The 25178-nt window shown below is 44.8% G+C and overlaps 1 protein-coding gene across 3 annotated transcripts; it reads left to right on the top strand.

The window, feature by feature from the left end:
- Positions 1 to 936: 936 nt before the first annotated feature.
- LOC127593395 (E3 ubiquitin-protein ligase HECW1) lies at positions 937 to 23895 on the top strand. Of its 3 annotated transcripts, XM_052054818.1 has the most exons (30): positions 937 to 1129; positions 4813 to 4870; positions 5561 to 5876; positions 6690 to 6797; positions 6936 to 7030; positions 10580 to 10655; positions 10948 to 11117; positions 12011 to 12153; positions 12323 to 12423; positions 13522 to 14450; positions 14945 to 15521; positions 16032 to 16130; positions 16454 to 16607; positions 16893 to 17002; positions 17136 to 17242; positions 17359 to 17544; positions 17648 to 17782; positions 18012 to 18126; positions 18220 to 18316; positions 18630 to 18713; positions 18813 to 18919; positions 19521 to 19635; positions 19732 to 19845; positions 20136 to 20288; positions 20368 to 20466; positions 20543 to 20672; positions 21096 to 21242; positions 21339 to 21453; positions 21560 to 21758; positions 22937 to 23895. In XM_052054818.1, exons 2-30 carry the CDS (start codon positions 4844 to 4846, stop codon positions 23046 to 23048), a joined length of 4920 nt encoding a protein of 1639 aa, XP_051910778.1. In that variant the 5' UTR covers positions 937 to 1129; positions 4813 to 4843; the 3' UTR covers positions 23049 to 23895. The 3 variants fall into 3 exon arrangements, with proteins under 3 accessions (XP_051910778.1, XP_051910777.1, XP_051910779.1); XM_052054817.1 differs by lacking the exon at positions 4813 to 4870; XM_052054819.1 differs by lacking the exons at positions 4813 to 4870; positions 16032 to 16130.
- The last annotated feature ends 1283 nt before the right edge of the window (positions 23896 to 25178 follow it).

Here is a 25178-nt window from a genome sequence, read left to right as displayed (position 1 = left end):
CAGAGAGGTGGTACACACATCCTTTGCATCAATGAAACGTGTCAACGTTGAGAGGGTTGTGAAAAGAAAAACAAGTCAAAATGCTGGCATATTATCAATCAGATAATATGCCAGCTAATATACAGTAAAGGGTCATTTGGAAATATGTTGACTAGTGTGCTGCAATAAATGTCATTTTCACCTCATCTCCCGACTGTAATTTACTGAATTATATCAATACAACTTGATTTATTAAAAACATACCACAAAAATGGTGGTGAGTTTCTGGGGTGGGTTGGGATGGACTCGTTGCGTTTCACTGCATTTCAATAGCGAGAATGTATTTGATGTACACGTCAATTGAGTATCAAGCTTGGTTTTAGGTTGATTTAGGACGTACTGTACCGTACACAAATGTACAAAGTATACTCGTCTTATAAAGCGTGCAGTAATGTCGATCGAATGAGCTTTAAAACATATTCTTGAAGTGCGCATTTGTAAGTACAATAAATACATTTCGGGGGAATACAATCCTCGTTTTTATCAATGTTATTATTATACTTGGTAGTAGCAGTTGTAGTTTACCCGTTTCCTTTGTATATCTTGGGGGATGCTGCTGAGAGAGTGCCAAGATGGGAGGAGGGACGCGTTTTCTGATTGGCTGAGAGGCACTTTTCCCCAAATGTATCAAGTGTCGCATATTTACCTACAGTCTTGCCAAAAAGGGAACTTTCAAAATAATAGCGACATTTGTGACCGCAGATCCAGTCCCTGGCGAGTATTTTATTCACTTTGTCGAATAATTTTGGATGATATTTGAATACACAAGGTAGAGTCTCCTAACTTTTATTTCCTAACCAAAAAAATTATAAATAAATGAATGGATTTCCCTAAATGTGCCGTGAAGGAGTATTGCTATTACCGGAAATGGATTCCTTGTTTAGCCAAGCTTCACTTTGGTCCAGCGAAAGAGGAAAGGATGTGACTCCGATCTCTCGTGTTTGTCATCAGCCCTTCATCTTTCAGCCGTTTCACTGTTTCCCCCTTGTTCTCCTCGTCCGACATGGACCTTGATGGAAAGTAGTCGACGTGCACCAGTTCCGATTTTCACATCTGGAGAATGATCCACTCTCAGGTTATTTTATCCCAGGTAGGTTGATCGTCACCATTGCTGCGGTTGTAACGCTTTGACGGTGCAGCCTGGAGCAGCAGCGGCCCACAACAGCGCCTGTTAGCTTGCATCTCACATCTTCTCTTATTCGTATAAAAATAAAATAAAAAGCAACGACGTGCCTAATAACATTCCAAAAACTGTCATGTATCGATTACAAGACGAATTTCATGAATGCTTGTTATTTTGAGGGTCAATTACGGTTGTGCTTCATCACACTTCCCCAGCAGCCATACACGCACACACACGCGTGCGCGCGCGCACACGCGCATGTAGAGCAACACAAAAATATTGAATAACTCCTTGTTACAAATTAGTAAAGAAAGTAGAATTTTATTGGAATAATGTCACCTTGTTAAAATAATGGCTCATGATTTTTTTTGTCTTAAACAGATCATTCGAAAATAAATATATATCATAATGTAATGTGTATTTGATTCAATGCGTCATGTTTTCAGAAATAAATATGAATAAAAGAATGAGGACATTATGTTAAGAAGGTGGCGATAAATTAATTTATTTGATTCTTCTTTCAGTAACAAGGTTCGAAATCAATGCTAACATTCAAGTTTTTGCTCATGAGGATACACTAACTGTGTTAGATGCTATACTAAGTGGTCAGGAACAAATTGAGCTGTTTAATAACAAAAGAAAACATTCCTATTATTTGTCCTTTCATGGTCATATGAGTCACAGTGCTGCACTGGTGACACACTTCATCATGGCTTAAATAGGGATAAATGGATGGATGGATGGATGGATGGATGGATGGATGGATAGGCAGACAACAATTCATCATTTAAAAATTAATACATTGAACGATGGTTGCAGGATAGCTTGACTCTGTCCTATTTTTACTTTTATCACATGAAGGTTTTGTTGGTTTATTGAAAGGGGGCGGGGCAATGCACAAAAATAAACATTGTTGTAAATGACTAAATAGAGACTGTAATGTTTGATCATAACATCAGGATTTCCTGCTCCTTTGTTGGGCGATTCCCCGTCTCCAAAATCCTCTTAAATAGTGGAGCAACACATGACCTCGAAACAATCATTATTCTGTTGTCTGAAAAATTACAATGTTTATCTCACTGAAATAACACTTTCACCTCTCCGCCATATTGACTGCTACCCAAAATCATGATTGTTCCATTTAAACAATTAATCGGTGATCAAAACTAATCATTGACAAATCCGATTTATCAATTAATCGTTGCGCCTCCTTTTTGTATCAACATTTTTGTCTCTCGCCAGTTCAAGTTGACTGTAACATGAGATAAAAGAGAAGCAAACCGCTTCTACTTAAACTTTGGCATTGTTGACATCAACTACGTTAATTCCGGATCGTCAAACTTTAATATGTTGAATCTGCTTGTTGTATTGCGCTTCTCCTCCCGGCCTTCTTGGAAAAAGTGAAAAGAAAGAGCACTCGAAGACTACAACCAGTCGTGTCTCGAGGTTTTATTTCCGGCTGCAGGCAAGAGCTTTTATTTTGTGACAAAAGGCAACTTCCAACCAAGAAAGAGACGTTTTTCCCGCTGTGCGTCAAGAAGCACCACAAATGGGGGACACAGTACCACTGAAGGATGGCTAACCTCCCCCAATCTTTCATATTTGATTTGATTCTAAATCAAAACCACAAGAAACCAAAGTAACAAACAAACAAACAAAACTATGACAGGAGCACACACGTGACAGGAGCACAATGATCTGACGTCGTCGACTGACAGAACCCAGTGAACTAAATACAAGCAAAGTGACGAGACAACGATAAACACCTGGATGAGACACAAAGGCTTGAGGGAGCGGATTGGTTAACGCAAGGGACCCGCATGACGAGAACAGGCGGAGACACCAAAAAAAAGGCACAAGGGAACAAAACCAAATGTAATCCAAACAAAAACATACCATTGATGCTCTTTCTCCTCATTTGTGAGACAATTCAAATTGACCAGACCTTACAAGTAGCGCCGAAATATCCACTAGACGTGTCGTTGGCAAAACTGGGATGCCAAAGTGGCATGAGTTGTTTAGAAATCAAATACCCAGTTTACGTGCTTCCGTTCTCAAAATGGGCCTCGAGTCGATATTGGTTCACATGAAATGGAGCATCCACAGTCTCCACAGTCCATTTGGATGGCAGCGTTTGGCTGACAACCTCAATCACTCACCCATATTGTGAACGCCGAGTCGAAGAGAGGCTAGATTTGGAAATAATTATTGAGCGACAGTAGGCGGTAATTTCATTTCCTGCACGCTTTCCTGTCTTCCATACTGCCCGCCCCCCGCTTGTGTGCTCAATGAATAATGATGTCATCTTGAAGGCAATCATCCCAGTTTATCTTGGGAATTTCTCAAACAAGAAAGGACATGTGAAAATTCCTTGGAGATGGGCTACGCGTGTGTTCCTCTAACTAGCTGTGTCACCCTCGTGATGAGACACTAAAAGACTAATGAGGACTGGGGGGGATTTGAACCCGATTAGATCAGGAAGTCCCTTATTTGTCCTGACGCCTACGTGCCGTCATTTGCATACAGCGCTGCAAATTGCTAATTGATTGCAGAATAGTTCGGGCAGATAAATATGGAATGTATCATGGAAGATCTCGTTGAAGTTCACTTGTATGACATAAATACAAAGTACATACAGCCTGCAGAAAAAATCTCACCGTGAAGCAGTCTCTCAAGCATATTCAAATTCAGCAATATCACACAAGGGAGACTTTCCATCATTGCTGCTTGTACAAAGTTACTCAACTGCCACAATGTAAACAAAGTATCGCACGTTCGTGAAATCGGTGTCATTAATCGGCTTACGCGGCCACCGAATTTTGACTCGTGCGATCAGCCCGACGTGGTACAGTCGACGAGATTAGACCCGCGCCGTTATCTTCGGCTCACAACATTACAGTCAGTAGCAAACGCCGGAGGCAGCTGGCGTCATAAATCAGAGTAAGGGCAAGTGCCTCTCGACGTTAAAGTCCATCGTCTTCCAAACAAAGTGGGCGGCGGCGTCTGCGGCTTTGCTTTGATGGACACTCGTGACTTGAGAGAAAGATAAATGCCAAACGGTGTGAAGCGGCGTTTCGTCGAGTCCTCAAAAAGTTGAGATGCTTGCTTTTAATCACTCAGTGACAGACACGTCAAATATTATCGGCGTGCTGTATTATTTTTCATATTGGCTACCCGTGTATCCCCCCCCCACCCCCCTTCTGGCTTACTTGAATGGTTCGCATACACTTATTAATCTGTCATCAAAAACTAGATAATTGATGATGGATGACACCCCTTCAAATTATGTTTTTCGGTTCAAAATGTCAGCCATCTTCATATTTTGGTATCAAGCCCAAATGTGTTCAAATGTATAGCAAAAATAAAAAATAAAGAAACCACCCTCGCTGTTTACTTTTGGAAGGGTGCGAGTGGGATTGTTTTCTTTATTTCTGTTCTGCTGCATTTCACTTTTGTTGTTCAACATTTGTATTTTTATCTGGAAAGGATGACTCACCCCCCCCCCTCCCCCCGACCCCCGTGCCATGGTCTCCCCTCTCTCATCACGGCTCCAAAAAAAAAAAAAGTTTGACCTGCTTCATTCGCTACCTCTGCTTTTGCGTCCTGTGGTTTGTAACCGAGCACCCGTCTCCTCCTCACACTTCCCTCAGGTTTTGGTCTGCTTTGGGTTGACTGGTCATTATGCTGATGCAGCTCTGTAGTATCAAGGTCAGTGTGCCCCCTTGACCCCCTTCCCACCACCACCACCACCACCTATCACACATCACCATCCACTTCTTTTTTCATTTACCGCCTTACCACCATCTAGCCAGTATTCAATGCAGTACTTTTGCAAAAGCAATTCATGCCGCCTTTTTTTTTTTTTTTTAAATCTCCGTTGCATTGTGACAAAATCAAAAGCACGAGTTTCGCGTTGCGTGCCGGTATCCTCCCCATCCCTCACCCACTTGCACGCCGAAAGTACTTCAGCATTTGGACTGACTGGCTCAGCCATGCCCTGAAGGTCCTTTCTAACTGGAGCATTCCATGATCCCGAGATCCGAGGATGGAAATTTTGTCATCCTTCATTCCAACTATAAATGCGGTCGCGGCGTCCGCGTTGAACTCTTACATGACTCGTCCCACCAAATGGATTGATAGATTGGATGTCTTTAAATTAACTTTAGTTACGATTCGAGTACGCGTACAGAGAGTAACGGCGCCTCAAAAATATTGTTAATTTGCTATCCCTTTGTGTAATTAACTGGTTGGTGAGACAAAAAAAAATACAAAATGTTACTGCCAATGACATTACCAACTGTATTCGCTTTTGAGAGGGGAAAATATACAGCAGCTCCTCGCATGCTTTTCAATGGATTGAACATTTTTTTCTCTGTGTAACTCTGCGTCGCATTCCAGAACTTGTACCAGAATCGCCTTTTGGGCCTGGCGGCTATGGCCTCACCGACCCGCAGCAACCAGAGCCGCCAGCGCTGTAAAGATCGTCACAGCTATGGGCCGGACACCTACGCTGTCGGCGGTCTGAACCAAGAAGCCTTCATGTTAGGGTTGTCACGATCCACCAGTGACACTGATCTGGTCTCCCCGGACACTCGCTCCACCCTCGCCGCAAGCTCTTCTCACTACACGATAGGCCAGTCCGAAGACCTCGTGATCGCGTGGGACATCAAGGAGGAAGTGGACGCTGGGGACTGGATTGGAATGTATCTCGTCGGTGAGTGTGTGTGATTGGTTGTTGGTGGTCATTCCCCCCTCCCCACCCACCACCACCACCACCACCACCCCAAGTATATCGCCTTGAAGGTACTAAGACATGTTTCATAACAAGTTATGTAAGAACAGCTAAAGGCGTCACGAGAAAAACAATGTCAAGAGTGCTCATTATACAATGTATGCCCCTTACAGTTTTTTTTTTTATTTTATTTTATCATGGGACAACACTGAAGAAATGGCCTTTAGTAACATGTAAAGCAGTCAGTGTAACAGCTTGTACAATAAAGTAAATGCGGTGCCCCCTTAACTCATTCAGTACCAGCCAATTCTAGACCAAGTCTGAAAAGACGTTTAAAAACGTCTTTGGGAGTGAATGAGTTAAAATAGCTGAGCGTACAGGTCTATACTGCAGGCAACAAAAGCGAGTACACCCCCAGGTGAAAATGTTTTTTTTTAAATTATATTCCGTAGGTTTTAGAGCTTGTTTTTAGTTTTTCTTTTTCAAAAAAGCTTTGTTTTAGGTTGACTTTTATTAGTTTTAGTGTTAGGTTTGTTTTTTTTTCAGTGTTTGTAGCGTGCAAGATAAAATTGTCTGAGATTGTGTCATAAAGTAAAGTCATCTCAAAAAATATTTTTCACACATTTTTGTTTATATTTCATTTCATTCACAAAATTGTATTTTCGATTTCAGTCACGACAATAGTCTTGATACAATGTGGGAAAAAAAAGTGCAGCATTGCTGTGAATGTCTCGACAGCTCAAATCAAATTCCGATTCAAATCTTAGGGGGGGGGGCGGCTTTCTGTTTTTCCAGATGAGCCTCTATCGGAGAACTTTCTGGATTATAAGAACCGAGGCGTCAATGGATCTCACAAAGGACAAATCGTTTGGAAAATTGACTGCAGCTCTCACTTCAGCGACTGTAAGTTCCCATCAACTTCTTAAAACAGAAACTAAAGAAAAGATTGTTTCTCGTTTTTTTTTGTTTTGTTTTTTTTTTTTGGTATTTTTGTTTTGGTTCTGTTTCATTGAATTAAACTTTGCCATGTTCTGCCCACAGCTGAGACTCTGGTCTGCTTCAAGTACTATCATGGCGTCACTGGAGCGCTGAGGGCAACCACACCCAGTGTAACCATCAAAAAGGGACCAGTGACTGTGAGTTTGACTTTGAAGTCATAGCTTGATTATTACGCTGCTCTCTTCAGAGTTGCTGCAGTACGTTTCCAGATTTATGCTGCTGTTACCTTGTTTATCATCGGTGCTTACATACTGCACACATTGATAATGAGAGAAGCAGGCGGAAGAATCACTCATCCACCACTGCCGTGCTTAAGTTGCCCTGCCAGCTTTTGCCGCGGTACCTTCTATGCGGCACGGCTGCGAGTATTTGCCGGTGAAAGATCACGTCCTTGTCGCTTCGACCGCTAATCATATCGGTTGCTCTGTGTGTGCGGCAGAGGCCCGAGGGAGTGTGTTTAACCTTTGTGAGCTTCGGAGCAATTTTTTCCCCCCCAAGGCTGACAGCAATGGTGCATCCATTGAGAATGCCAAAATCCACCTTCTATTTATTTATTTTTAAATTGTGGTGATATTGTGTTAATACAGACATTTTTTTTTCCTCACTGCAACATTTTATCTTCTTCAGAGTTAGACTTGAGAAATTATATGAGAGGACGCTATCTCTTTTTTTTTTTTTTTTTTTTGCTCGCCTCTGCCGTGATCGACAAAGTTCATCTCCAAACGTGGCATCGATTTTAGACACTGACTTCAGATCCCTTTTTTATCCTCGGGTCGAATCTTACTTGGAGCCTCAGTCCATCCGCCCGCATCAGGCAGACTCCCGTTTCTTAGCTGGCGACGATCAGACCTACTCACTTCAATTTTGAGGTCTTGCCGTCAGTGCAAATCTCATGTTGGGATCAAATCAAGTCAAGTCAAGTCCAACTTGCTGTATGTGCAACATATCTCCATGACAAAGTGTATCGTGATGGCCTGAGATGCAAACGCCGCTTCTGACATTATCTTGGAGTTGTTACAAGCTGGACCAAAAAATGGGAATAGTATCAACATTTTAATATGTTGCACCGATATAACAAAGGCCAAAATGTTTCTGAGTGAGGGCCCGGGGGTGCGAGAAGGGATTAGATTTCCGCATGTGCCTTCTCAATCCGCTGCTGCGGGCACTTTGCAAATGCTGATGGCATGAGAACTTGATCTTTACTCACTTCTTCAGCACAAAGGAATAAAAATAACCACCGATAGGAGCACGGCAGGGTGGAGTCAAGATAACGGAGGACAATCCGGTCTAGGTAGGCTGTAGAGTGTGTAGGGCTGCTTTACTCCCAACTGGTCAAAGTGCTGCAGGAAGAGACGCGCATCGAGATCTATGCCAGTGATGGACTGTATGTGTCTTCAAATGGGACTGCTACCTCCCAGTCGTCATGGAAGGAGCAGCAGAAAGCGGATGAGGCTCTGCTGGATAGCTTGGGTAAAGCTCAGGTTTTTCTATGGACCGGAACCGCCTCGTAAAGTCATGAGTCGGAATTGTATACAGTATGTACTCGATGGTTTCTGGATGATGAAAGGAGCGGATTCGTTTTCGACGCGTTTGTTAGTGTTCATGCGTGCATCGCGTGTTTGCAAGCTTGGAAATCGGTCCTTGCCCTTGTCGATTTGTAATAAGCTGAAAGGCTTCCAAGTTAAATGACGTTTCTTAACTTTGTGGGGAGCCTTGGAGCAAGGAAAAAAATAAAAACGTTTTCAGAGCTGCTATTTTCAGGCGAAGAAAAAGCGTCAAAAAAATAAATCAATGTATTTGTTAAAAGAGCGGTTGCAATAAAACCAAAGTCATTTTAAACCATTTCCGTGAAACAAAATAAGAGCTGGCGGCCCGGTAGTCCAGTGGTTAGCACGTCGGCTTCACAGTGCAGAGGTACCGGGTTCGATTCCAGCTCCGGCCTCCCTGTGTGGAGTTTGCATGTTCTCCCCGGGCCTGCGTGGGTTTTCTCCGGGTGCTCCGGTTTCCTCCCACATTCCAAAAACATGCGTGGCAGGCTGATTGAACACTCTAAATTGTCCCACGGTGTGAGTGTGAGTGCGAATGGTTGTTCGTTTCTGTGTGCCCTGCGATTGGCTGGCAGCCGATTCAGGGTGTCCCCCGCCTACTGCCCGAAGACAGCTGGGATAGGCTCCAGCACCCCCCGCGACCCTAGTGAGGATCAAGCGGTTAGGAAGATGAATGAATGAATGAAAATAAGAGCTTCCCGAAATCATTTTGAGACCACACTGATCCACGATGTAACACTTTTGCAATCATGTCCAGTCTTATGATTTTGATTACTTTTCTGCTTGATTGATTTTCTCCTAATGGCTTTTGCTCATGAATGTCAGATGAACATCGCGATTCTTCGCCCGGCACCATATTAGAAACACCATGAGACATGACATGGCTTGCAGAGAGAGCCTCACATGAAATCACAGCCAGTCAGCCATCATCACCTCCCCTGCCCTTCTTTGTCTTACTTCATCCGCAACCTTGCTGTCCTTGAAAGCATCACGATGCATTCAAGAAATGGAACAATAACAAAACCGGGACATTGACGTCTGAGCCGCCGCGTTTTTAAACAGGCCCCGCCCCCTTCAGACTCATCATGTTTGTCTGTAGTCATCATTGACGACATTCTGCCCCCCACCCCCTTTATATTTATTCAACTCCCACCCGACAGTTGATCGTCTACGGATACCAAGTGGTGCGGATAGAATGAACATCATCTATTTGTCCGATAAAAATCAGAATAAGGGACGTATGAGCTGGCGCTTTTCTTTCGGTCTGTAGTAGCCAATTCAGATTAGCATCTCATTAGAGGAAATTGCTGCAAACATCTGTCTTCGACTAATCCGTTTGTTTACACTGCTGTCTTGTTTTGTTTTGGTTTTTTTCTTTTGCTTCCGGGCACTTGCATAAGCCTTCAAAACACATGAAGCATTTGGACTTTGGGAATTAAACTTTTCAGAAGTCTGACTCATTCTGTCACATCGGATTCCGGTAAATTCCTGAAATTCACTCCGTACTTTGAAAGTCTATGTTTGAAAGTCTCCGCCTCCTGCTCTCTCCATCGATTACACAGAAGCTCCCGCCCCCCACCCCTCCTGCTCCCCTGTTTCTTTTCCTCCTCACTGCACTGTGTCAGAATAATAAAGGCAGTGTATTGATCACGGAACTCCGTCAGCCAGGCTGGGAACGAGGCTTGCTCCGCTTCTCGATAATTTCAAATTTGTTACAAGAAGAGAAACTCCATCAAATAAAACCGAATCAATTGCAGTATCTTACACAGTACTTGCACAAGTTGCTCATTGGCTTCTGTTGATCAGCTTCTCCCAGGAAAAAAAATGCTTTTAAGATTCTATGGATTATTTTTTTTTTTCGACAAGCACCCTTGGTTATTACATGATTAGAAACACAAATACATACATACAGTACATATTCCAGATTTGGCATTCACAGACTCCCCTGTTTACAATTGTCTGGGGGGGACTCATCCTGATGTTGTATTTTTTTAAGCTTTTTCGGCTCCTTTTTGTGGCATCTTGAAGTGAGTTGAGGAGCTTCATTACGATAAAATTGTTTCTGGAGGTGTCGTTAAAATTCAAACTGATTTTTACGAGTGTGTATCTGTGTGTGTGTGTGTTTTGCTGCTTCTGCAGGTGTTAAAGCCAGTGGTTAGTCCCGAGGTCAACCAAGGGCGAGGCAACAGGAGACTCATTAACTTTTCACTGTCAGGTAGGAAATCAAACCTGCGCCTCTTCACACTCACCTTCAGTGCCCTCGAATCAGTGTGACTCACGGACGTTTTCTTTCTCCAAGCAACCCCCCCCCCTGCCCTTATATCGACATCGCCCATTTGTCGCGTCAATGCACTTGTTCTCGTCACTCCGGCGCATCGGTTCCAGTTGATGTGATTCGGCCCTTGCCGTGTCTCAACATGGAGTGGGAGCGAAAACGCTTTTGGTTTCAAGTTGCTTTGGATGAATCATAATCTCCTTTTGTATTCTTCCTCCCAAACCCGCCGCAGACCTCCAAGCAGTTGGTTTGAAGAAGGGAATGTTCTTTAATCCGGACCCGTACCTCAAGCTGTCCATTCAGCCCGGGAAGCACAGCATCTTCCCGTCCTTGCCACACCACGGTCAGGAGAAACGCTCCGCCGTTGTCTGCAACACGGTCAACCCTCAATGGAATTTAGAGGTACGCGCAGATGCCAGAAGTGAAAGTGCTGTGTGCGCGGAGTAAGTGGAGAACATGCTGAGTGCTGCTCGAGGAAGCATTCAGGCTGTGTTTCGCAGATTCGCAAAGTGGCATTCGTGCCCAAAGCGTTTTCAGGGAAAAGATATGTTCTTTGACTCATTTCATTTCTCTCTCGTTTTTTTTGTCTATTTTCACTCTTGGAGGCAGCACATTGACACAATGCCGCTGAATTGTACCCGTCTGGCCATTTTCAACATGTCCTCCCGACAAGAAAAAATGTTGGCAGCAAGTTAAAACTGTGAACACCTTTGCAACCTTTGATCAACGCTGACGAAACCCAAAATCGGCTATTTTTGCAAGCATTCGCCGCTCGGTGAGATACGGGTGCTCTGGTTGTGTAAATGAGCGAAAGAAGAAAAAAAAAATGTCCATGTCGATGAGAACCACTCTTCCTCCACACAGATGAGCACTTTCAGCGCGCACCCTCTTCCTTCAAGCCTCTCCCCGTCCTCGTTTATCGAGTTCGTCCCTCACCCATCTCACACAAACACACAAGCAGCCGTCTGCTCCCTCGCCGGTTCATACTTTTAAATTATTCACTTGTTTTCATCTTCCTCCTATATCACCCCGGTTTGTTCTCCCAACGCAACCCGTCTATGCAGGATGGCTTCATTTTTTTCCGCCAATGTCTTTTAAAACGCATATTTTAACTTCAGTCTCTTGTCTTCTGTCATCAAGTTCCCCCTTTTGTGGCCCCGCACTCAATTCACTTTTATTGTCAAGTATTGTATATTGTATATTGTATTGTATTCTCAAGTGGCCCTCAAAATCCAACGACGCCGAATGATCTCATGGTGACCAGGCACTTTTCTTTGTTTTTCCCGTTGCTTCAGAGATTTAACTTTCTGTCGTTACCCACCGATGTTCTGGAGATCGAGGTGAAAGACAAGTTTGCCAAAAGTCGGCCCATCATCAAGCGCTTCCTCGGGAAGCTGTCCGTCCCTGTCCAGAGGCTGCTGGAGAAACATGCCATTGGGTAAAAATCCAATTCTAGACTAAGTCTGAAAAGACGTTTAAAAACGTCTTTGGGAGTGAATGAGTTAATGGAAATGTCAGAATTTTCAACGTTTAGGACAATCCCTACCACGATACTGGCGAATGATTTGAAAGTACGAAACTGTGACTTTGGTTTTTGTCATCAACAGGGACCGAGTTGTTAGTTACTCTCTGGGTCGCAGGCTGCCAACAGATCATGTGTGTGGACACTTACAATTCCGCTTTGAGCTCTCCTCCTCGATTCATCCAGGTACTTTATGTCACTCTGTGTTGTTCTATTAGCCCCCCCACACCCTTCCGCCATCCCCCTTGACAAGAATGTGGTCTGCATTTACGGCGTGAGCATAGCGCCTATCCAATAATAGTATTACAGATGGTGCCTTGCTGTCAAAAATCGGACTGCTGGCCGTCGGGCTAACTTTAACAGTCAATCCGTGCCAAATGAGAATGCAAAAAAAAAAACAAAGCGTGTTCTTCGTCAAATTGTGGTTTGTCGACGCAGGGATCTGAATGAAATGCAAACAACCAGTCGGTGTGCTAAATACATGTTTGCATTTCTGCTCAGCCCCTTTACGGCAAACAGCTTACTCATCACTGCCAGACGCTTATACCAGCCAAATGTTCTGTTGTCAGATCTATTCCTAGGATTTCAGACCTATGTTTTATTTATTTTGTATTGCATCGTTGGCAGCAAACCCGATGAAAGGCAATAGAATCCGTCACGTGAGCTCGACCTGGTATTTTCTTGCACAATTAGAGTTGCATCTTTTCAGCACCGAGCGGACGGCTTTTGGTTCAAATATCACAGCATTATGGCTCACCCTGCATGGGGTCAGTCCCCTGTGGTCTACGAGTTTGTTTTGGACCGTTTGGGCTCTTGAGAGATGAGAAAATGCGTACCGTGGAGTGGACTGATAGTACGCAAGACCACAGCATGAAACTTCAAGAGTGTAACAACAACAACAACAACACTTATCAAGTGTTTTCTCATCTGTCGTCGTTGCCAGCGTCTATCTGTTGTCCTTTGTTTGCTCGTTTCGGGGCAACGCAGAGACATTTTCTGCGTGAGTAAACGGACAGAAACATCAAATGAAATGCATTATTCTGAAAGCGTTTTTTTTTGTAGCTGAAAACAAATATTTCTAGTCAAACAACACCAGAAAATGAGCAGAAAATTCCCCAGTGTGGATAAATGGTTCAAAAAATGGAAGGATGATTGATCCAAAATAAATGAATAGGAATGGCCAGTTTCACCTCGGGGTGCACTCACTTTTGGAGCCATAAACGCTTCTTTGTTGAGATATTTTGACACGGTCGTAAATTTACAGTACCGCTGCTCTCTTGCCAGATGATGAGGAAGTTTCGTTGGTCATTGAAACAGCCTGCCCCGAAGGAGACGTCAACGTAGACGCCAACAACGCCGCTCATGCACCCGATGATGATACATTAAGTGTAGGACACGATATGCCCGACCTCCCTTTGGATGGCCCGCCTGACCCCGAAACCCCGATTCGCCCGGCCTCCACAGCTGAGGTGACCCAACCCAGTGAGACTGCGGAGCTGCAGGCATCTCCAGACGTAGAAGAAGGCACTATGGAGGACGACAGCGCAGGGAGGGAAGAACCAGCTGCGACTGAGCCTCAGGTAGCGTGCCAAGACGGCCAATCGGCTGACAAGACTGTAAGTACGCTAGTTGGGGGAGAATCGGAAGAGGGGCAGCGGGAGCAAGACGAAGCACAGACGGAAGAGAATACACTACAAGCGGAGGAGGGTATAACAAGAGAAGGAAATGACAAGAAAGACGAATCAGATGCACAAACTGAAACGACTGTAGTAAGTCCAAACGATGCGGTGACCGCAGAGGCCAACGACACATCCCAGGATTTAGTCACAGAAACAACTGAAGCATCACCGGGAGGAGGAAGCAGCAACGGTCCCTGCGCCTGCGTCTTTGCAAACTACGATTCTCAAGGTCCCCTCCGGCGTAAAACTCGACCTTGTTCCCTGCCGGTGTCGGAGCTGGAGAACGTGATCGCCTCAGCCTGCGGCGAGCCGGAGACGCCCCGATCGCACTACATCCGCATTCACCATCTCCTCCACAGCCTTCCCTCGGCACAGCATCGAGCGCTGAGCCAGGAGGAGGAAGATATGGAAGAGGGAGAGAACACAAGCACAACTCAGGACAACACCTCCACATCACCAACGCTGAAAAACTCCAAAGACAAAGAGGAGGAGGGCCCGGAAGATGAGGATCCGATAACGCAGTCACCCTCTCAGGTAGGACTTGTTCTAGTCCAAAGAAGGATTCTAAGGCAGTTTATCAGTGCAATATTGGGGGGGGGGGGTCACATAGGACAACGCATTTCCGAACCAAAGGTCATTTTAAATATGGACAAAATACATGCATATATCCAAATAAAGGATATCTTAATCTTAATCTTAAAGTGGTCTTAATATACTTCATTTTTCATAATACCTTTCTGAATGGATGCAAAAAAAGGCACAGCCTTTCAAAAACAATGGATTTGAAGGATTTAAAAAAGCATAAGGCCGACTAACATTTTAGTACAGGGCAGTATAAAACCCGGTGCACATACATCCAGAGCATGTCTGCCATCTAGTGGTGAATGGTGATATTACACAAAAACACACTATTCATGGGGCATAGGGTCTGGACCGGCCTGCCGTTAGTGAAAATCTCATGACCCTTGAAATGCATTTGCAATTGTTTTATTTTTGTGGGGTAATACAGAACAGAAATGTCCTTTCAGGTCCCAGAGTGTCCGGGTCCATGCTGCTGTCGCTCGCTCCCGCGCAGCCTCTCCATTGAACGTCTGTCTGAACTAAACCAGCTCCTGGAAGGTGACGGAGGAGGTGGAGTGCACGCAGCAGTCAGACGGATCTCCCTCTCTTACCTGGAAAGCGACGAGGGGGATTCCAGTAGCGGAGTTGGGAAAAGAAATACAGGGAGCAGCCATCGGGCCCGCGGTGAAAATGAGTGCGAATTTTGTGACACTTCCTGCTACAGCACGTCTTGCTACAGCACTTCCTGTTACAGCACATCATGCTACAGCAATTCGGGCCATGAGGGCAGGGGCCGCTTCTGCAGCCATACCCGACTATCCTCTGTGGAGAGCAACCGACTCTCCGGCAGCACAGTGTTCTCCTCGCAGGACGAAGAGGAGGATGAGAGCACTTTTGAGTCGGGACCAGATGCAAACAACTGTCCCGAGGGCCAGGAAGTGGGTGGGGCTGTCGGGGAGAGGAGTGGAAGATTGAAGGAGGCCAGGGGTGAGGAATGTGGAGAATCAGCCGGGGGGGCTGAGTCGCTGGATACCAACAGCACTGGTAAGAGATGAAAAACGAACCGATCATCATCAATGTTATTGAAATATTTAAACTCAATTATAAGAACGACTGAACCACTTCGTATTTATTATGATTTAACTCCAATTTGACGAATCTGGAGCGTCAGTGGTGGTTCAACTGAATTAGCATAGTTCATTCTAAATGAGCATGAATTAGCATCTGATGAAAAAAAGAATAGAACTGGGTCAACAGAATTTCCCCCAAATGATCCAACACACATTTCCGCAGCCTCTGGTCGGAAGGTGGACGGAACCGGTCTAAGTGGCCCATTTCACTTCATTTGTGCTTGACAACAAATCAACAAATGCTTGACAGACCATTTGTTGATTGGCAAAGTGCTGGAAAGTAATTTCCATGTTACAATGGAACGGGGCATTTTATTTCAGACACTCTTGACTCGATTGGACTCAAACGAATGTAGCTTGTGCCCCCCCCTCTCCATTCCTCAATGCCCTCATGGTGTAACATGTTCCCAACTGTCTCCTGTAGGCTCAGGCTTCTCACCTCCCGTTGGCCATCCTCCAGTCCTTCTTCCCAGCCTTGATTTAAACCATTTTCCTGTTGCCACTGACCAAGCCTTACCTCCAAGTAAGCCCCGACACTACTTACTCTGGAGTCATATGCCGGCAGCTTGGTTTGCACCCGTGTATGTGTGCATGTGTGTCCTTTTGTGCTCAACCATGTCATTCCTTTTGTGTTTGCCGCCATGACTCCCTCCTCCCCGTCCATTGATGGGGCTCGACCCTTATCCCCTCCTGCCAAATTTCAAAATGTTCAACCAAACCATAGATTGTAATTTTCGTGGAGCTTCTATAATACACTGGCAGAGCAGCAACATATACAAACGGAGCAAGCAGAGAATTTGTCGCCAATGTTGTCTCAAGCTCATGATTTTGTCTCCCGTGGCTCAGACTGGGAAGCTCGTATAGACAGCCATGGCAGAGTGTTCTACGTCGACCATGTCAACCGCACCACGACCTGGCAGCGACCGAGTCACGGTGGCAAGTGTAGCCATGGGATTCCCCGATCAGGATCCAGTCAACAGATGGAGCAGCTCAACAGGAGGTCAGACGACGAGGGTCATAATAGCTTCACTGTGATTGAGAACGGGCATGTGACCATGACCATTCATCCAGGACGTTTGGCTCTCGGGGTCTTGAATCAGTCGCAACTGGACTGTTCTGGTTTTCTCAGAAGACGTTTCGCCCCTCGTCCGCGCAGGCTTTACCACTGCATGCGCATAGGCTAGCATAAGAAAGCTCCATCCCGCATGTTGGTGTTGAAAGCCAACTATGTGTCCTCTAAGCTAATAGGGGCATGCCCCAAAATGACGGAAACTGGTTTTGGCAGGTACCAGAGCATCCAGAGAACCATGGCCACTGACGAGGAAGGAGGCAGTCAGCGCTTAGAGCGAACTCCCAGTACCGAGACAGACTCGGATGCTCCTCCAACTGCGACGGGTCAGCTCCTCGTCCTCACTCACATTTGAACATTCCGTTTTTAATTCCTGTATTGTTGACGTCTCTGGTCACTTCTGGGACAAGTCTACAATGTTGCATTCATTTGAAAATGATTGTTCTTTTTGTCCACAAGGGCCAGCATCGCCCGTCAGTCACCAGAAGATCAGCCAGTTACTCCAGTCTCCGGCTGTCAAGTTCATTACGCATCCGGAATTTTTCACTATGTTGCATAGTAACTATGTGAGTGTCTGAGACTTCCAAAACTTGGTATTTGTCATGATTCCTCAAGTCGAAAGACCTAAAGGAAATGTATTCTACCATTTTTACCCCCAATCCTTTTCTTCCCTCCTTCCCAGTCAGCATATCGGATGTTCACCGGCAGCAGCTGCGTGAAACACATGATCCTGAAGGTGCGCCGTGATGCCAAAAACTTTGAGCGCTACCAACATAACCGGGACCTCGTGGTCTTCCTCAACAAATTTGCCGACACTCAGCTGGAGTTGCCAAGGGGTTGGGAGATCAAGACGGACCCGCAAGGCAAGGTAGGATGCTTTAATCTCGGCGACTTGGCTTGAAACGACTATGTAGTAGAAAACATTTATGATGACGACACTGTCCGAAAGCTTATTCCCGTCTGTCTTCCAGTCTTTCTTTGTAGATCACAACAGTCGAGCCACAACCTTTATCGACCCTCGAATCCCTCTTCAGAATGGCCGGCTACCAGGTCACCTTGCCCACAGGCAGCATTTGCAGAGGCTACGTAGCTACAGTGCAGGAGAGGTACACTATCAAATAATTATTATACACTCGTGTATGAACAGGACAGTTTTAGCACTCAGTCGATCACCGACCGCCACGACTATAAATAATAACAAAAAAATCTGAATTGTGGAGGTCACAGACACAATAAAAAGAGCACCAAAACAACACCCTGTGGGATTCCAGCAAAAAAATGCTCGTGTTTGATCTCATGATGAAGCATTTTATTTTTCCGCTTATATTTTTGTAGGCTTCCGACGTGTCAAGGAGCCGCGGCGCTTCTCTGATGGCCAGGCCTGCGAACAGCCTGGTTGCTGCCATACGAAGCCAGCATCATGCTGACCCACATCAGTCCAACGCTGCATGTAAGCACCGCCCTAACGTTCTCTATTTTTGGAGCTAAGAGAGTGTATATGGAAAGCCGTTCACCGTATTTTCTGTTCTCCCGTTCTTTCTAGCGTATAATGACAAGATTGTGGCTTTCCTTCGACAACCAAACATATTTGACATGTTGCAGGAGCGGCAACCCAACCTGAACAGAAACTATGCACTCAGGTAGGTTTATGTAGTCCACTCACCTGCCATATATTTGCAAATCCACATACTTTCTGATTTATTTGTTTTTTTAAGTATTGCTTTGCAACCATATTGTGGCATATTGGTGCCAAGTAACTATGTTGAAAGGAGGTGAGGAGTTTCTTTTAGAACAAAACGCTGCTTTTCAGCCATCTTGTGGCAACCATCAACCCTTTTAGGGGGCATCATCGAATTGCAGATTTTCAGTATTTGTCCGTCACCATTTTTGTGTGTCCCAAATGTTAGGTTGTGCATTTTCAAATGGCGGCTATTGTCTTGATTTACATTGCAGGGAAAAGATCCATTACCTGCGGTCTGAAGGTACTCAGGGTGTCGAGAAGCTTTCGTGTGATGCAGATCTGGTCATCCTGTTAAGGTATACACCTCCACATGTGGTTATTTGTACCGCGATAGCGTGAAAACAGAATGAAAGGTATTCCATGCATTTTGTATCTTTTCATTTTTTTCCTCTCAGTTTGTTTGAAGAGGAGATTATGTCGTATATTCCGCCTCACCCGATCCATCCTGGCTTTAGCTTCTCGCCACGCTGTTCCCCCGGCAACTCGCCGCAAAACTCTCCCGGTAGGTCGATTCATGGATCAAACGCCTGTTGTGAGTTTGGCTTCTTGTTAGAGAACAGCAAGTGAAGGAAAAAGAACTGAAACATATGAACAGATGGACGTGTATCCAAGCTCTAGCGACAACTGTCGCAGCAATCGTAAGCACGATGGTTTGAATTATTCCGAAATTCTATTGGGACTTATCTGGCTGCGTCAGGCACATGCAATCACCTACAAGTGAAATGTACACATACTTGAGTACTCGGGGGATATTGTGACACACGCATACACAGAGCCCAGAGTGGTGATCATTACTATTTGATAGAATTCGCTGCGCAATGTTAGGGAGCACGAATGTGATCTAAAATGAGCTCGAGTAGACCTCGGGTGGGGGCTGCTGTGATTGCTTCTGTGCTGGGGGTCTAGTCTGTTAGTAACGCGAGGTTCTATAAAAGGAAAGTAGGTCAACGCAGGGATGTCTTTGTTCATAATAATATCGAATAGTGACACTGAATATGTGCCACTGTTCGAGGCTAATGAAAGGGTTTTGAAAGGTCATCTGAAAATTACGGTACTCCAGTTGATGATGTCATCTTTTGCTGTGTTTTCCTGTCTCTGTGCAGGTTTGCAGAGAGCCAGGGCTCCGGCTCCTTACCGGAGAGACTTTGAGGCTAAGCTCAGAAATTTCTACAGAAAGTTGGAAGCCAAGGGCTACGGCCAGGGACCGGGCAAGATTAAGTAAGACTCTTATGAGACCTGCAAACACACATTTACGCTCTACGGTCGCTTCTGTTCCTCAGTGTGGTGAATGTCATGACCCTCTCATGATTGCAGACTACTGATAAGACGAGAACACTTGCTAGAGGGGACCTTCAACCAGGTGATGACGTATTCCCGCAAAGAGCTACAGAGAAACAAACTCTACGTCACCTTCCTTGGGGAGGAGGGGTGAGACACGCATCGACACACAGACGCACATACTCTTTAGGTGGTCATTCTCAAACCTCAGTTGATTTGCCGCAAGTCGTGCAGCAGCTCCCTCGAGTGGTACGGGAAGGAATGACAGCTTTAGTTCAGTTCCGTTGTGTTTAACTTTGTAGAGCAAGAATTTATTATTATTATTTCATTGAAAAGTAACGAAATGGCTGTCATAGTAGGAAATGCAAGACATTTCTTACAGTATAAACGGACAAATTGGAGCACTAATAGGTTTCCTCCCTGCATTCTCGTCTTTTCAGGTTAGATTACAGTGGACCCTCCAGAGAGTTTTTCTTCCTTTTGTCTCAGGAGTTGTTTAATCCATACTATGGCCTTTTTGAATACTCGGCCAATGACACTTACACTGTTCAAATCAGCCCCATGTCGGCATTTGTTGAGAACCACCTGGAATGGTAAGTTGGTTCATGTAGGCAAGATCGACTCAACACACATTTCATTTTGCACTTGTAAAGGTTTCTGTCCACTGCCCAGGTTCCGTTTCAGCGGTCGCATACTGGGTCTGGCTCTGATTCATCAGTACCTCCTTGATGCTTTCTTCACCAGACCTTTCTACAAGGCCCTCCTCAGGCTGTGAGTATATTTAATCATAAGTACTTTTGCAGTGGAAGTTATTGTGGATAATGCCGGTGAACTTTGGATCTTACAGCCCAACAGACCTTTCTGATTTGGAATATCTGGATGAGGAGTTCCACCAGTCTCTGCAGTGGATGAAAGACAATGACATCACGGACATCCTAGACCTCACATTCACTGTGAATGAGGAGGTCTTTGGCCAGGTGAGTGTACACACAAAAAGGTTTTAAGTAATTGTTTATTATTATGAATATAATCAAATCGCAAAATTTGTGGCAAAGCGTCGCAGACACAACATCAACATCCTGCAATTCTAGCATGTACACAATCATAAACCCATGTTACATAGGTGGCTGTATTCAGGAGTTCAATAAATCAATACAAACAAACTACCTTCGTATGGGGCTCACCAATAGTAAGTTATCATACTTGTCTAAGTAACTCGATAGCAAACTTAACATCACGCACGGGCAAACAATTACATGCACTAGCACTTTTCTAAAACACCATTACGTCACCAAACTATAAATTATTAGTAATAATGCCTGCCTGCACTGCAGTACGGCAAAAATCCGTTGATGTTCATTGTGGGGTTTTTTTTTTGTTACTTCCAATGCTGTTGCTAGGTAACGGAACGAGAGTTGAAGTCCGGAGGCTCCAACCTGCAAGTGACTGAGAAGAACAAAAAGGATTACATCGAGCGAATGACGAAATGGCGGGTGGAAAGAGGAGTGGTGCAACAGACAGAGGCATTGGTCAGAGGCTTCTATGAGGTAAACACTGGTTCAGCTTTTTGACTGTGTAATAAACGACACCATCAAAAGAATTGATTTTTTTTTTTTGGGGTGGGGGGCGGGTTTCGATCATAGGTGGTCGACTCCAGGCTGGTGTCAGTGTTTGATGCTCGAGAGCTGGAGCTGGTTATCGCCGGTACTGTGGAGATTGACCTGGGCGATTGGAGGAGCAATACAGAGTATAGAGGGGGTATGTGTGCGTTTTTTTCCCGGATAATTTAGTCTTAACCCAACTATTTCTATTTTTTTAATGTTATTTTTCCATAAAACGCTCCCTTCATGGTGCCGCTCACTAGGTTACCATGATGGCCACATAGTGATGCGCTGGTTCTGGGCCGCTGTGGAGCGTTTTAACAACGAGCAGCGCCTCCGCCTACTCCAGTTTGTCACGGGGACGTCCAGTGTGCCATACGAAGGCTTCGCTTCCTTGCGCGGATCTAATGGCCTGCGACGCTTCTGCATTGAGAAGTGGGGCAAAGTTACCTCTCTACCACGGTAATGAAGAATAACATGTATATTTTTTTTGGGGAGGTGTGGGCGGGGGGTTAGTTCATATAGTCATGTATGAGTTTCCCCACATTACCATTGGCCACAAGCTGTTCGCGGCACTTATTATGAGCACAGAAGTCTCCGCTGCCCGGTAGTCCAGTGGTTAGCACGTCGGCTTCACAGTGCAGAGGTACCGGGTTCGATTCCAGCTCCGGCCTCCCTGTGTGGAGTTTGCATGTTCTCCCCAGGCCTGCGTGGGTTTTCTCCGGGTGCTCCGGTTTCCTCCCACATTCCAAAAATGTGCATGGCAGGCTGATTAAACACTCTAAATTGTCCCTAGGTGTGAGTGTGAGTGTGAATGGTTGTTCGTCTCTGTGTGCCCTGCGATTGGCTGGCAACCGATTCAGGGTGTCCCCCGCCTACTGCCCGGAGACAGCTGGGATAGGCTCCAGCACCCCCCGCGACCCTAGTGAGGATCAAGCGGTTAGGAAGATGAATGAATGAAAGTCTCCGTTGCTGGCCGTATTGCATACTGTTGTCAGGTTTTGTTTTGCGATGGTAGTCGGAGGACCCTAAAAAGCAGGGAGTCGGGGAGAAGCAGGGTGGGCTGAACAAAATTTATTTCACAAAAAATACAAACAGGAGTACACTGGGAAAAAAAAACTGAAGTACTTTAACAAAGTGTATTAACAAAAAACACTTGCACTAGAAAAACAAATCAAAATCACAAAGTCCTGAAAAATCACAAGAAACCAACATTGCAAAAAAAAAAAAAAAGACGATGACAGAAAACAAAACAATGACAGGAGCACACATGTGACAGGAGCACAAAGATGTGACGTCGACGACCGACAGAACCCAGGGAACTAAATACAAGCAAAGTGACGAGACAACGAGAAACACCTGGACGAGACACAAAGGCGTGAGGGAGCTGATTGGTTAACGCAAGGGACCCGCATGACGAGAACAGGTGGAGACAATAAAAGGCACGAGGGAAAAAAACCAAATGTAACCTATATAAAAACATGACACCCATAGAGTCAAGGATTATTGGTCCTTGCAGTTATTAGGAGGGTGTGGAATTTATGTGAAAATATACACATGCTTTTCATCACGTCACCAAGTGGAAACATTGTAATTTCCGACCATACCATCCATCAATGACCATATTTTCCCATTGTCAGGGCCCATACGTGTTTTAACCGTCTAGACCTGCCTCCATATCCTTCGTACACAATGTTGTACGAGAAACTGCTGACGGCCGTGGAGGAAACCAGCACGTTTGGTCTGGAGTGAGACGCGCGAGTCCACCGACGAGGGCAAAACGTCTTTATGGAACATTGACCCCAAAGGCGTCAACGTGACGGGCGGACGCATCCTGGATTCTGTGATTGTGCAGAGATGAGCAAAGCTGTCGGTGATGTGGATGTACGTATTTCAAATGAATGTTATGGTACTGTGTATTCGTTGCACATTTGAGAATCTTTGTGACGGGAAGCGGCCGTTCGGGGGCGTCACGGCAGAGCTATGTTAGTGTTAGGGGGGGGGATGTACAATGGTCTTAATCATAAACACGCAGCCAACATGCACGTAGCCAGATGCTAATAGCAACAAATATAGCTTATATATAAAAAAAAATGTCAACGCCAACTTAACAGTTAACATCTCATTTAAAATGACACAGTTTCTGTTGTTTTCCTTCCTTCCTTCTGTTCCTCCAAGTGATCTTTTCAATGCTGTTTTGAAGACGCAACAATCATACTTAAACGCCGGTAATTGAATTCCTGACTTCAGCGTAACAAGCGCATGGTTTACATGCTCAGGTAGTTGACTGGACGTAACTCCCAACCATACTTGCACAGAACGGCGGCGGTGGTTATGCACTAATGAAGAGCGTGGATCGCGATCGATATCATGGACGCCAAAGAAACGATCGCATCTGGTATTTAGTGAAGGGAAAGATTGCCTGCTGGAATTATTTGAAAGCCAAGACTTAGAGTGACCATTGCAAGTTCACAATCAAATAGGAATATATTCATGTAACAGTAAAATAAGCAGGAAAGATGATATATTCAAATAATTTAGCATTACAGTTAGAGGAGAGCGCTTTAATTGACCAAGAACAAGGTCATGTATGTTTTTTTTTTTAAAAAGTCAATCGCAGTGGGTCTGAATCAATGGAAAGATAAGCCACAAATATATACAAAGCATTTAAGAAAGCCATTCCCCGCCCCCCTTTTTTATGCAATGTCAATAAATTTAAAATTCCAAAAAGGATTCCGATGGCTTTGGTGAGTCCAGTAATCATTTAGATTACAAAAACAACAAAAGTTTCTCCTATCTTCTACTTTGTCATTCTTTCAATGACGACAACAACGGCCCACGAACACCAAGACTGCCGCCGAGATACCTGGAAAGCGTTTTAGCATTGACGTTTTACAAATTCCCGCCGGCTCAAGTTGACTGTGACGCAGAGTTCTTATCTTGACGCGTTGAGCATCTTGAAAAATCTTCGGCAGACATCTTGATTGCGATTGAGTGGGCTGGTGCTCAAGACATTCAGGAGGTCGCGTCCTTGGGAGTGATGCGGGCTTTTTGATCTCAACGTTTATGTGCAAGAGGAACATATTGTAGTTTTTTTCCAGTGGCCATTTTTGTGAATTTTAGAGCAGAAAAACGTGTATACCAATTCCGAGTCCGATCAAAGTTAGGGTAGCTCCATGTCGTGTTCAACAAAAGCCTGGTAGATGTCCAATTTCATTTCAATCAAATGATTATCGTGGTTAGATGATTAACCCGGAGGCCAAAATAACAAAACTCGACACACCCAAGAGGGCAAAGACAATTACGTTGCAATTACTGTACCACTTTTTCTTGCTACCAATGTTTTTGTACCGTTATTTCTATGCTATTGGATTCTAATTCAAGGGGTTCGCTTGAAGCCCCCCCCCCCCCCTGAATGTTGAGTTTGTTCATTGGCCACGAGAGCCTGCCTTCATTTTGAAGCCTTTGCATTTTGATATTTATGGCCTTTTTTATTAATAATGTAGCTCACTTATGTTTTTGTTCAGTCATGTTGATTTTTTTGGGGGAGGGGGGCTAAACTGTCATTTTTTTTATGTCACAAATGTGTGAGACTGTGTCATTTATTACCGTGCAGCATGTAACAAGCAAGTTTCCTGTGCTTTTAACAAGCGTGTTATTTTTCCACACACTTGAATATTATTCAACGGGTGGGGCGGGGGTACATAATCCCCCAGTAATGACCATGGTTATGTCATTTGTGTCAATATCAGCTGTTGCAGGAATATTTATTAAAAGAACCTTCCAGGAAAGGATCAGATCTGTCCAAGTTACAAATGGTGGCATCTGGTCATTTTTGAGTGCATGCATTTTGAGTGTAATTTATTTGTTATTTTTTTTTGT

This window comes from Hippocampus zosterae, chromosome 20 (genome assembly GCF_025434085.1).
Source record: "Hippocampus zosterae strain Florida chromosome 20, ASM2543408v3, whole genome shotgun sequence".
Lineage (NCBI taxonomy): Eukaryota > Metazoa > Chordata > Actinopteri > Syngnathiformes > Syngnathidae > Hippocampus > Hippocampus zosterae.
The sequence above is the reverse complement of the archived record's forward strand: the minus strand, read 5'-3'. Positions and strand labels throughout refer to the sequence as shown.